Below are 13,370 nucleotides of genomic sequence, written 5' to 3' on the forward strand. Positions count from 1 at the left end.
TCCTTGCGACGTCATTTGCCGCAATGCACGTCGGGAAAGTTTCCTGACGGAGCATTCGCTCTACGATCGGCGCGGGAACACGCCTAATTTAAATGATTCCCACCCCCTACGGGATCATTTAAATTGCGCGCGCTTACGCCGGGCATTTTGCCGGAGCGCCCACGCAATTTACGGAGCTACTGCTCCGTGAATCGCGGGTAGCGCAGAAAATTTGCCGGGGCGCAGGGCAAAAACATTGCCCTGCGCCTCCGTAAAAAATGCGCAAAGGTACCTGAATCTACCCCAGTGTGGTTTTTTTTTTTTTGCATTGAAATGAATTAAAGTTTATTATTTCCAAAAAAGAAGAAAAGTGCCGCACAAATACCGCGCAACATAAAACAATGGCATCAATCAGCATTTTATTCTCTCGGGTTTCTGTTAAAAAATATAAATATACGATGTTTGGGGGTTCTATTGTTACTTGTAAATAAAAAGTGCCAGAAAAGGGGCGGTCCTTAAAGGGGTTGTAAACAGAACACCTCGCAGTCACCGCCCCCCCCCCGTTTTACTTACCTGACCCCCGAATCTCTGTGGGCGCGATCCCACGTCGCTCTCTCCGCGGCTTCTCGGCACTTCATTGGATAGATTGATAGCAGTGCAGCCATTGGCTCCCGCTGCTGTCAATCAAATCCAATGATGCGGGCGCCGGGGGGCGTGGCTGAGTCATACAATCTGCGGCTATGGACGCTGATTTGTATGGCACCGGAGCGCGCCCGCAAGCTAACCCCCTTGGGAGAGAGGTTCCTAGAGGGGGTTATCTCTTGCGGGGAAGAGCCGCCGTGGGCAGGGCTGTCTTATGAGAGGGCACACCTGGGCACTGCCCAGGGGCCCAGCTGCATGGGGGGCCCCTGCACTTTCCCCAAAGCAGCTGGTCCTTGAGCCCACGCTGCCCCAGAATTGGGGGCCCCCATGATGGCACTGAGAGTGATAGATACACAGGGGAGGCAGATAGATGTCTGTTTACCTGCACTGTCATCATTTTAGGGGCCCCAGAGCATTACTTTGCCCAAGGGCCCATGATGCTATTAAGATGGCCCTGGCCGTGGGACCCCAGAAGAGGAGGATCGGGGCCACTCTATGACAGGTTATTAAAAAAACAAAGCTTTAGTACCACTTTAAGTGGCTATAAAGGGGCGGAGCTGGGAACACCAGTACACACCTGGAATTGGAATCCCCGAGACCCCCAAACCCCCCCAATATCTGAACATGTCCCCAACATTATATACAGGCGGCGGCTTCCATGAGGTCATAAAAGCCACATCCTCGTTAGTCCAGAAGACGGAGCGCCATTATCTCTGCTGCGCGGCGCGCTCCAACATATGGCTCATTAGCAGCAGCCTGGGGTCAGGAGGGGTCGGGCTGCCTCTGGCGGGGGATGGGTGTATACATTAATGGATTTTCCTGTTCTGGGACCCCCGGTATGGTATTGTCTGCGGGATGATCGGGAATTCTGCCACCGGAGAGACTTCATAGAAGATCGAATGTCAGAGCGGACACCATCCAATCCCGGTAACTCCGCATCGGTTTTCCTGAGTTTAGGAAGTCCAATGCGGTGGGATTTCCCAGGACTGGATGGCGGAGGGAATTCTGCTCCAGTCTTTAGTAAATCAGGTCTATATCACGTCCCTCAGTGACGTATAATGCATGATAAGTTCTCCAGCGCAGAGAATGTGGACTGAGCCGGGACATAGGCTGTATAACCACTATAATCCATTGCAGGGTCGGGGAAGGACGGGAGCAGGGAATGAAGGGAGCGGGGTCGGGGAAGGGAGCGGGGTCGGGGAAGAAGGGGAGCGGGGTCAGGGAAGGACGGGAGCTGGGTCGGAAAAGGACGGAGCGGGGTCGGGGAAGAAAGGGAGCGGGGTCAGGGAAGGACGGGAGCTGGGTCGGAAAAGGACGGAGCGGGGTCGGGGAAGAAGGGGAGCGGGGTCAGGGAAGGACGGGAGCTGGGTCGGAAAAGGACGGAGCGGGGTCGGGGAAGAAAGGGAGCGGGGTCGGGAAAGTACAGAGCAGGGTTGGGGAAGGACGGAAGCGGGATCAGGGAAGGAGTGAAGTGGGATGAGGGAAGGATGGGAGCAGGGTCGGGAAGGAAGGAGTCAGGGTTGGGGAAGGACGGGGGCGGGGAAGGGTGTAAGCGGGGTCGGGGAAGGGCGGGGAAGGACGGGGGCTGGGAAGGGTGTAAGCGGGGTTGGGGAAGGATGGGGGCGGGGAAGGGTGTAAGTGGGGTCGGGGAAGGACGGGGGCGGGGAAGTATTGGGTCAGGGAAGGACGGGGGCAGGGAAGGGTATAAGCGGGGTCGGGGAAGGACGGGGGCGGGGTAGGGTGTAAGCGGGGTCGGGGAAGGACGGGGGCGGGGAAGGGTGTAAGCGGGGTAGGGGAAGGACGGGGGCGGGGAAGGGTATAAGCGGGGTCGGGGAAGGACGGGGGCGCGGAAGGGTGTAAGCGGGGGCGGGGAAGGATGGGGGCGGGGAAGGGTGTAAGCGGGGTCGGGGAAGGACGGGGGCGGGGTAGGGTGTAAGCGGGGTCGGGGAAGGACGGGGGCGGGGTAGGGTGTAAGCGGGGTCAGGGAAGGACAGGGGCGGGGAAGGGTGTAAGCGGGGTCGGGGAAGGACGGGGGCGGGGTAGGGTGTAAGCGGGGTCGGGGAAGGACGGGGGCGGGGTAGGGTGTAAGCGGGGTCGGGGAAGGACGGGGGCGGGGTAGGGTGTAAGCGGGGTAGGGGAAGGACGGGGGCGGGGAAGGGTGTAAGCGGGGTCGGGGAAGGACAGGGGCGGGGAAGGGTGTAAGCGGGGTCGGGGAAGGACGGGGGCGGGGAAGGGTGTAAGCGGGGTCGGGGAAGGACAGGGGCGGGGAAGGGTGTAAGCGGGGTCGGGGAAGGACGGGGGCGGGGAAGGGTGTAAGCGGGGTCGGGGAAGGATGGGGGCGGGGAAGGGTGTAAGCGGGGTCGGGGAAGGACGGGGGCGGGGAAGGGTGTAAGCGGGGTCGGGGAAGGACGGGGGCGGGGTAGGGTGTAAGCGGGGTCGGGGAAGGACGGGGGCGGGGAAGGGTGTAAGCGGGGTCGGGGAAGGACGGGGGCGGGGAAGGGTGTAAGCGGGGTCGGGGAAGGACGGGGGCGGGGTAGGGTGTAAGCGGGGTCGGGGAAGGACGGGGGCGGGGAAGGGTGTAAGCGGGGTCGGGGAAGGACGGGGGCGGGGAAGGGTGTAAGCGGGGTTGGGGAAGGACGGGGGCGGGGTAGGGTGTAAGCGGGGTCGGGGAAGGACGGGGGCGGGGAAGGGTGTAAGCGGGGTCGGGGAAGGACGGGGGCGGGGAAGGGTGTAAGCGGGGTAGGGGAAGGACGGGGGCGGGGAAGGGTGTAAGCGGGGTCGGGGAAGGACGGGGGCGGGGAAGGGTGTAAGCGGGGTCAGGGAAGGGCGGGGTAGGGTGTAAGCGGGGTCGGGGAAGGACGGGGGCGGGGAAGGGTGTAAGCGGGGTCGGGGAAGGACGGGGGCGGGGTAGGGTGTAAGCGGGGTCGGGGAAGGACGGGGGCGGGGAAGGGTGTAAGCGGGGTCGGGGAAGGACGGGGGCGGGGTAGGGTGTAAGCGGGGTAGGGGAAGGACGGGGGCGGGGAAGGGTGTAAGCGGGGTAGGGGAAGGACGGGGGCGGGGAAGGGTATAAGCGGGGTCGGGGAAGGACGGGGGCGCGGAAGGGTGTAAGCGGGGGCGGGGAAGGATGGGGGCGGGGAAGGGTGTAAGCGGGGTCGGGGAAGGACGGGGGCGGGGTAGGGTGTAAGCGGGGTCGGGGAAGGACGGGGGCGGGGTAGGGTGTAAGCGGGGTCAGGGAAGGACAGGGGCGGGGAAGGGTGTAAGCGGGGTCGGGGAAGGACGGGGGCGGGGTAGGGTGTAAGCGGGGTCGGGGAAGGACGGGGGCGGGGTAGGGTGTAAGCGGGGTCGGGGAAGGACGGGGGCGGGGTAGGGTGTAAGCGGGGTAGGGGAAGGACGGGGGCGGGGAAGGGTGTAAGCGGGGTCGGGGAAGGACAGGGGCGGGGAAGGGTGTAAGCGGGGTCGGGGAAGGACGGGGGCGGGGAAGGGTGTAAGCGGGGTCGGGGAAGGACAGGGGCGGGGAAGGGTGTAAGCGGGGTCGGGGAAGGACGGGGGCGGGGAAGGGTGTAAGCGGGGTCGGGGAAGGATGGGGGCGGGGAAGGGTGTAAGCGGGGTCGGGGAAGGACGGGGGCGGGGAAGGGTGTAAGCGGGGTCGGGGAAGGACGGGGGCGGGGTAGGGTGTAAGCGGGGTCGGGGAAGGACGGGGGCGGGGAAGGGTGTAAGCGGGGTCGGGGAAGGACGGGGGCGGGGAAGGGTGTAAGCGGGGTCGGGGAAGGACGGGGGCGGGGTAGGGTGTAAGCGGGGTCGGGGAAGGACGGGGGCGGGGAAGGGTGTAAGCGGGGTCGGGGAAGGACGGGGGCGGGGAAGGGTGTAAGCGGGGTCGGGGAAGGACGGGGGCGGGGTAGGGTGTAAGCGGGGTCGGGGAAGGACGGGGGCGGGGAAGGGTGTAAGCGGGGTCGGGGAAGGACGGGGGCGGGGAAGGGTGTAAGCGGGGTAGGGGAAGGACGGGGGCGGGGAAGGGTGTAAGCGGGGTCGGGGAAGGACGGGGGCGGGGAAGGGTGTAAGCGGGGTCAGGGAAGGGCGGGGTAGGGTGTAAGCGGGGTCGGGGAAGGACGGGGGCGGGGAAGGGTGTAAGCGGGGTCGGGGAAGGACGGGGGCGGGGTAGGGTGTAAGCGGGGTCGGGGAAGGACGGGGGCGGGGAAGGGTGTAAGCGGGGTCGGGGAAGGACGGGGGCGGGGTAGGGTGTAAGCGGGGTAGGGGAAGGACGGGGGCGGGGAAGGGTGTAAGCGGGGTCGGGGAAGGACGGGGGCGGGGTAGGGTGTAAGCGGGGTCGGGGAAGGACGGGGGCGGGGAAGGGTGTAAGCGGGGTCGGGGAAGGACGGGGGCGGGGAAGGGTGTAAGCGGGGTCGGGGAAGGACGGGGGCGGGGTAGGGTGTAAGCGGGGTCGGGGAAGGACGGGGGCGGGGAAGGGTGTAAGCGGGGTCGGGGAAGGACGGGGGCGGGGAAGGGTGTAAGCGGGGTAGGGGAAGGACGGGGGCGGGGAAGGGTGTAAGCGGGGTCGGGGAAGGACGGGGGCGGGGAAGGGTGTAAGCGGGGTCAGGGAAGGGCGGGGTAGGGTGTAAGCGGGGTCGGGGAAGGACGGGGGCGGGGAAGGGTGTAAGCGGGGTCGGGGAAGGACGGGGGCGGGGTAGGGTGTAAGCGGGGTCGGGGAAGGACGGGGGCGGGGAAGGGTGTAAGCGGGGTCGGGGAAGGACGGGGGCGGGGTAGGGTGTAAGCGGGGTAGGGGAAGGACGGGGGCGGGGAAGGGTGTAAGCGGGGTCGGGGAAGGACGGGGGCGGGGAAGGGTGTAAGCGGGGTCAGGGAAGGACGGGGGCGGGGTAGGGTGTAAGCGGGGTAGGGGAAGGACGGGGGCGGGGTAGGATGTAAGTGGGGGCGGGGAAGGACGGGGGCGGGGAAGGGTGTAAGCGGGGTCAGGAAAGGACGTCCTGCTTGTACAATCCATTTAGTGGAAGAAATGTATAAAATGTGAGCCATGAATGTTTTGCATTTGAACCTTCGGAGAGAAGAAAGGCGACCCGCTGAGTGGATCTCATTTCCCTCCCCCCCCCCCCCCCCCCCCCGAGACGCCATTATCCTCTGAGGAGCTGCAGGCCGGCGTATTGCCTGTATAGAGAATGAAGGGGAATGTTACTGTTCTAATGCTAATGGTCCCTGACCCCCCCCCTATAATCCCCCCCTCCCCCTCCCCTGATCTGTATATTGGGGTCGGGGGATGAATGGGGGGGTTGGGAAGTGGAGTGTGATCTCTCCCTGAACTCTTTGTGTGGTTCCCATGGAGTCTCCTGTACACAGCGGAGGGAGTTCTGTGTCTATTCAACTCTATAATCCACTTCACTAGGAAATATAAACACGCCGCGCTTCGCACAACGGCGGCACGGGGGACGCGTCCCATCCTCCCCCCTCCCCCCTCCGACCCCAGAGGCAGGACTCACTATGGGGTCTCCTTCTGCTGTTTCATCTCCCCCATTGCTATTTGTAGCTTCTAAATATACATGGGTGGTATATATATATATATAGTATATGGGTGGTATATATATATACAGTGGATATAAAAAGTCTACACACCCTGGGGGGTAAAATTTCAGGTTTCTGTGATGTAAAAAAACGAGACAAAGATAAATAATTTCAGAACTTTCCCCACCTTTAACCCCTTGCTTACTGGGCACATAAACCCCCTTCGTGCGCAGGCGAAATTTCAGCTTCCGGCACTGCGTCGCTTTAACTGACATTTGCGCGGTCGTGGCGACGTGGCTCCCAAACAAAGTTGGCGTCCTTTTTTCCCCACAAATAGAGATTTCTTTCGGTGGTATTTGATCACCTCTGCGGTTTTTATTTTTTGCGCTGTAAACAAAAATAGAGCGACAATTTAAAAAAAAATATATATATATTTTTTACTTGTTGCTATAATAAATATCCCAATTTTAAAAAAAAAAAAACTATTTTTTTCTCAGTTAAGGCCGATACGTATTTTTTGACGTATTTTTGTAAAAGAAAAAAGCGCAATAAGCGACTGGTTTGCGCAAAAGTTATAGCGCCTACAAAATGGGGAACAGAATTATGATTTTTTTTTTTTTTTTACTAGTAATGGCGGCGATCTGCGATTTTTATTGGGACTGCGATATTGCGGCGGACGTATCGGACACTTTTGACACAAATTTGGCGCCATTCACATTTATACAGCGATCAGTGCTATAAAAATGCACTAATTACTGTATAAATGTGACTGGCAGGGAAGGGGTTAACACTAGGGGGTGAGGAAGGGATTAAATGTGTTCCCTGGGTGTGTTCTAACTGTGTGGGGGAGGGGGGTGACTGGGGGAGGTGACGATCCTGTGTCTCTATGTACAGGGGACACAGATCGGTCTCCTCTCCTCTGACAGCACGTGGAGCTCTGTGTTTACACCCCATCATTACACAGAGCTCCACGTCCCTGCTGTGTCACCGCCGATCGCGTGTACCCGGCGGACATCGCGGCCGCCAGGTACACGCATCGGCTTCCCAGTGATGCGCCGGGACAGTGTTTACCCGCTGCACGCCCCCCAGTGTCGCGCGCGGGTAATGCACAGAAAAAGACATCCAAAGACGTCCACTTGGCACTTGAGAGCCGCGCTGTTGACGTCTTTTGTCTATAGCGCGGGTCTCAAGTGGTTAATGTGACGGATAAATTGTACAACTCAGTTGAACAACAAACTGAAATCTTTGGGGGGGGAAGTAAAAATAAATAAATAATGTGGTCACATAAGTATGGACACCCTCTTATAACGGGGGGTGTCGCTGTGTTCAGAATGAACCAATCACATTCAATCTCATGATCTATAGGAGTCAGTACACACCTCCCATCATATAAAGTCCCTCTGATTACCCGAAATAAAGTTCTGCTGTTCTCGTAGGTCTTTCCTGACATTTTCTTATCCTCCAGCAGAATCCATGGTCCTCAGAGATCTTCCAATCATCAGATTGGTGTCTTCCACAAAGACACCAATAGTGCCTTAAAAGTCCGCTTAGGGGAAACTTCTCTTTTGTCCTCTTCCACGAAGCGTCCATCTTCCTTCCGGGTATCGCGGCTCCAGCGCTGTGATTGGCCAGAGCCACTATGACGTCACTCCTGTGCATGCGCGCAGGAGCCGCCAGTCACGGCATGATCTCCTCCAGAAACGGCACGCTCGTGCTTTCTAAAGGTTTCTAAAGTGCGCCTGCGCCCAACTCATTTGTAAATATCTCCTAAACCATGGGGGTCTGGGAGATATTTTGAGCACCTACAGGTGAGTCGTAATCTAGGCCTACCTGCAGGTAAAAGGGGTTGTACAGGGTTTACAAACACTTTAAGGCTTCTGCTAGAAAGCTGAACATGAAGAGGAACTTCATCTTTCACCAAATCAACAAAGGAACAGCTTGACCAGAAGAAGATTCCCAGCCAGAGCCCAGACCTCAATCCCATAGAAGATCTGTGGGGTGATGGGAAGAGGGCTGTGCCCAGGAGATGTCCTCACCATCTGACAGATTTGGAGTGTTTTTGGGCAAATATGGCCAAATCAGGATGTGCCATGCTGATAGACTCCTCCCCCAAAAACACAGAGTGCCGGAGTAACATCAAAGTATTAGTGTAAGGGGGTGTATATATATATATACTGTATACAGGGGGGTATATATATATATATACTGTATACAGGGGGTGTGTGTATATATATATACTGTATACAGGGGGTGTGTATATATATATATACTGTATACAGGGGGTGTGTGTATATATATATACTGTATACAGGGGGTGTGTATATATATATACTGTATACAGGGGGTGTATATATATATATACTGTATACAGGGGGTGTATATATATATATACTGTATACAGGGGGTGTGTATATATATATACTGTATACAGGGGGTGTGTATATATATATACTGTATACAGGGTGTGTATATATATATACTGTATACAGGGGGTGTATATATATATATACTGTATACAGGGGGTGTGTATATATATATACTGTATACAGGGGGTGTGTATATATATATACTGTATACAGGGTGTGTATATATATATACTGTATACAGGGGGTGTGTGTATATATATATGCTGTATACAGGGGGTGTATATATATATATACTGTATACAGGGGGTGTGTGTATATATATATACTGTATACAGGGGGTGTGTATATATATATACTGTATACAGGGGGTGTGTATATATATATACTGTATACAGGGTGTGTATATATATATACTGTATACAGGGGGTGTGTGTATATATATATGCTGTATACAGGGGGTGTATATATATATATTGTATACAGGGGGTGTATAAGCGCCGGTACCAGGGTTCCCCCCATAATGATTTATTTTGTTTTTAAACAAATGTTTCATCTTTTTTTATTTTGCTACTTTTATTGTATTTCTTCTGTTACATTGTCTGTCAGTGTTCTTGTTGTGCATCACCAGTGACATCCGGTGTTCAAATGTGGAACTGCAGGCCAAGAACGCCTGATTTCATAGCGGGGGCCAGTGTGGTGGAAAAAGTATTCATACCCCTCTATACACAGAGACAGGAAAAAGTATTCATACCCCTCTATAGACAGAGACAGGAAAAAGTATTCATACCCCTCTATAGACAGCGCCTGGAAAAAGTATTCATACCCCTCTATATACAGCGCCTGGAAAAAGTATTCATACCCCTCTATAGACAGAGACAGGAAAAAGTATTCACACCCCTCTATATACAGCGCCTGGAAAAAGTATTCATACCCCTCTATATACAGAGACAGGAAAAAGTATTCATACCCCTCTATATACAGCGCCTGGAAAAAGTATTCACACCCCTCTATACACAGAGACAGGAAAAAGTATTCATACCCCTCTATACACAGAGACAGGAAAAAGTATTCATACCCCTCTATATACAGCGCCTGGAAAAAGTATTCATACCCCTCTATATACAGAGACAGGAAAAAGTATTCATACCCCTCTATACACAGAGACAGGAAAAAGTATTCATACCCCTCTATATACAGCGCCTGGAAAAAGTATTCATACCCCTCTATACACAGAGACAGGAAAAAGTATTCATACCCCTCTATACACAGAGACAGGAAAAAGTATTCATACCCCCTCTATACACAGAGCCTGGAAAAAGTATTCATACCCCTCTGTATACAGAGCCTGGAAAAAGTATTCATACCCCTCTATACACAGGGCCTGGACAAAGTATTCATACCCCTCTATATACAGAGCCTGGAAAAAGTATTCATACCCCTCTATATACAGAGACAGGAAAAAGTATTCATACCCCTCTATACACAGGGCCTGGAAAAAGTATTCATACCCCTCTATATACAGAGACAGGAAAAAGTATTCATACCCCTCTATACACAGAGACAGGAAAAAGTATTCATACCCCTCTATATACAGAGACAGGAAAAAGTATTCATACCCCTCTATACACAGAGACAGGAAAAAGTATTCATACCCCTCTATATACAGAGCCTGGAAAAAGTATTCATACCCCTCTATATACAGAGACAGGAAAAAGTATTCATACCCCTCTATATACAGAGCCTGGGAAAAGTATTCATACCCCTCTATACACAGAGCCTGGAAAAAGTATTCATACCCCTCTATACACAGGGCCTGGACAAAGTATTCATACCCCTCTGTATACAGAGCCTGGAAAAAGTATTCATACCCCTCTATACACAGGGCCTGGACAAAGTATTCATACCCCTCTATATACAGAGACAGGAAAAAGTATTCATACCCCTCTATACACAGGGCCTGGAAAAAGTATTCATACCCCTCTATATACAGAGACAGGAAAAAGTATTCATACCCCTCTATACACAGAGACAGGAAAAAGTATTCATACCCCTCTATATACAGAGACAGGAAAAAGTATTCATACCCCTCTATATACAGAGCCTGGAAAAAGTATTCATACCCCTCTATATACAGAGACAGGAAAAAGTATTCATACCCCTCTATATACAGAGCCTGGGAAAAGTATTCATACCCCTCTATATACAGAGACAGGAAAAAGTATTCATACCCCTCTATATACAGAGACAGGAAAAAGTATTCATACCCCTCTATACACAGAGCCTGGAAAAAGTATTCATACCCCTCTATATACAGAGCCTAGAAAAAGTATTCACACCCCTTAAAATTTCCCACACTTTGTCATGTTACAGTCAAAAGCGTAAATGTATTTTATTGGGATTTTATGTGAGAGACACAAAGTGTCACATAATTGTGAAGTGGAAGGAAAATGATACAAATAAATCTGTGAAAAGTGTGGGGGGGAGGGGCATTTGTATGGCGCCCCCTTTACTCTGATACCTAAAATCTAGAGGAACCAATCGCCTTCAGAAGACACCTAATTAGTAAATAGAGTCCCCCTGTGTGTCATGTAATCTCAGTATAAATACAGCTGTTCTGTGAAGCCCTCAGAGGTTTGTTAGAGAACATTCGTGAACAAACAGCATCATGAAGGCCGAGGAACAGACAGGTCAGGGATAAAGTTGCGGAGAAGTATAAAGCAGGGTTAGGCTCCCTCCCCCTCGCCTCCCAGTCCCCTCCCCTCCTGGAGACTCCTCAGGCCGGTCATGTGAGGATCACATGTAGATATCTGCCTGGAGTGTAGTGCCCGGGGGGGGGGGGGGGGGGGCTCCTCAGTAATGCAGTCAGTGTCCCTCTCTATATCATTATTACTGTGACATCACCTGAGGAGGCGGGTCCATGACACCCTGCACTCGTTGGTCCTCTGGGTGTCATTCAATGTGAGACGCAGAGGACATCTAGTGGCAGAATGGAATGACTGCAGGGGGGGAAGGGCACAATATAGACTTGTGCAGGATGAAGAAATGTGTTTTGTTTCGTTTTGATTCGTTATTTACAGAAATTCATTTAATTTGTTTTCGGGATTCGTTTCATTTTTTCGTTTTCCAATTTCCAAAAATAATAAAATAGAATAGAAACAAATCTATTTTTTCACCCTTTTCCTTTATTTTCTATTTTTTTCTCTTTGGAAATTGGAAAAGTATTCATATTTTGTCTGAATTGGAAGTTCCTTATTTGGGATTCGGTATTATTCTAATTTGGATATTTGGATACATTCGAATTTCCGGAAAATGAAAATTCATCCGAACGGAACAAAGCGCAGGCGTCGTCCAGCCCCAGGGAGGAGGTGAGTATTGCAGCCGTATTATAGGGGACTGTGCAGGGAAATGTGAATCCACCGCACAGTGCAGCTCGCGGCCGTCCTCATCAATAACATTCATTGATCATTATCACCTCCTCTCATTTTCTCTTATTGAAGGGTGAGCTGAGCCATCGGGGGAGGGGCCCCATCACAGTCTACAAGTTCCTGACCAATGAGGAGGTCACACACCAGCCCAGGAAGAACCCGTTTGTCCCGCCCTACCTGGGGGGTCACGATGGAGCCGATTATTATCTCATCGAAGCCTTCATCTCTGCTGTCGCTGTGAGTATGAATAGAGACCCGATCACCGATCGTTTTCCTCCCCTAGACATCCAAACCCTGATGCCCCGTACACACCATCACTTTATGTGATGAAAAAAAATGACGTTTTTAAAAACGTCACTTTAATTGACCGTGTGTGGGGGAAAAACGTCGTTTTATGTCTTGTAAAAAACGACCAAAAAAAATTGAAGCATGCTTCAATTTTATGTGTCGTTTTTCAAAAGTGCACTTTTTACTTCACAGAAATTGACCGTGTGTAGCAAAAAACTTCGTTTTCTAAGACGTTTTTTCATCCACGCATGCCCAGAAGCTACTTCAATGGAAAAACGTGGTGAACGTAACCTCACTTTGCAAGAACATTGTGAGAAAAACGATGGTGTGTAGGCAACTTCGTCTTTGAAAATTGAAGTTTCAAAAACGTCATTTTTTACTTCACAGAAAGTGTCGTTTTTTTTCATCACATAAAGTGATGGTGTGTACGGGGCATGAGACCGCGGCCGCTGCCGCCATCTTGGATGTGATGTCATCAGACTCACTCACGCATCACTAGCGTTCTCCTTCAATGTTCCCCCAGCAGCCACATAAAAGGGAAGTAAGGGGAGGGGTAGAGGAGCTGGGCCAGCACAGACAATAATTATACACGTGCAGAAGATGAGATTGGGGGGGGGGGGCTATGATGATTAAGGAGGGAGGGGCTATTCTAGGACTCCTCCTGGAGTATCACATTCTGTAGCGGGGGGAAGGGCAACACTGCAAGTGATACAAAATAGAAACACGGCGAGTCAGAAATTGTAAGAATGATAATAAAATGTGGAATTATCGATCAGACCCACGATGATGATCTGACCTCTCTCTACAGAATGATGACCCGTCCTGTATTGTCACCGGCCCGGAGGACACTCTGCGCAGTCACCTGCTGGTGTTTCACGCTGAGAGATCGCGGAGGGAGAACTGTGTGGTGAATATAGACAGCGATGAGGTGTGACTACCGCAACAATGGCTGCCGCCTGGGGCCCGTTCATCACCGGTGCAGACTGTACTGCTCAGTCCAAGGTGCCTCCTAATGTAATGATTGCATCCAAGGAGGAGCACACAACTCTTCACACTGAATATTACAATCAATGGGCTCTATTATCATTAAACAGAAGAAACCGCCATGGAAGAAATACGGGGGGGTTATCCATGACTACATTATGGAGGTGCAGCTTGGGGG

General features: G+C 52.9%; 1 protein-coding gene across 1 annotated transcript in view; it reads left to right on the forward strand.

Moving 5' to 3' along the window:
- The window catches only part of LOC120915901, a 79,691-nt gene extending 66,321 nt beyond the window's left edge, over positions 1 to 13,370 (forward strand). Inside the window, exons 12-13 of the mRNA XM_040326714.1 lie at positions 11,993 to 12,157; positions 13,017 to 13,370. Coding sequence (XP_040182648.1) covers positions 11,993 to 12,157; positions 13,017 to 13,142 — 291 coding nt within the window. The 3' untranslated portion in view covers positions 13,143 to 13,370. The remainder of the gene's footprint in view (positions 1 to 11,992; positions 12,158 to 13,016) is intronic.

The sequence above is a fragment of the Rana temporaria genome, chromosome 10 (assembly GCF_905171775.1).
Source record: "Rana temporaria chromosome 10, aRanTem1.1, whole genome shotgun sequence".
Lineage (NCBI taxonomy): Eukaryota > Metazoa > Chordata > Amphibia > Anura > Ranidae > Rana > Rana temporaria.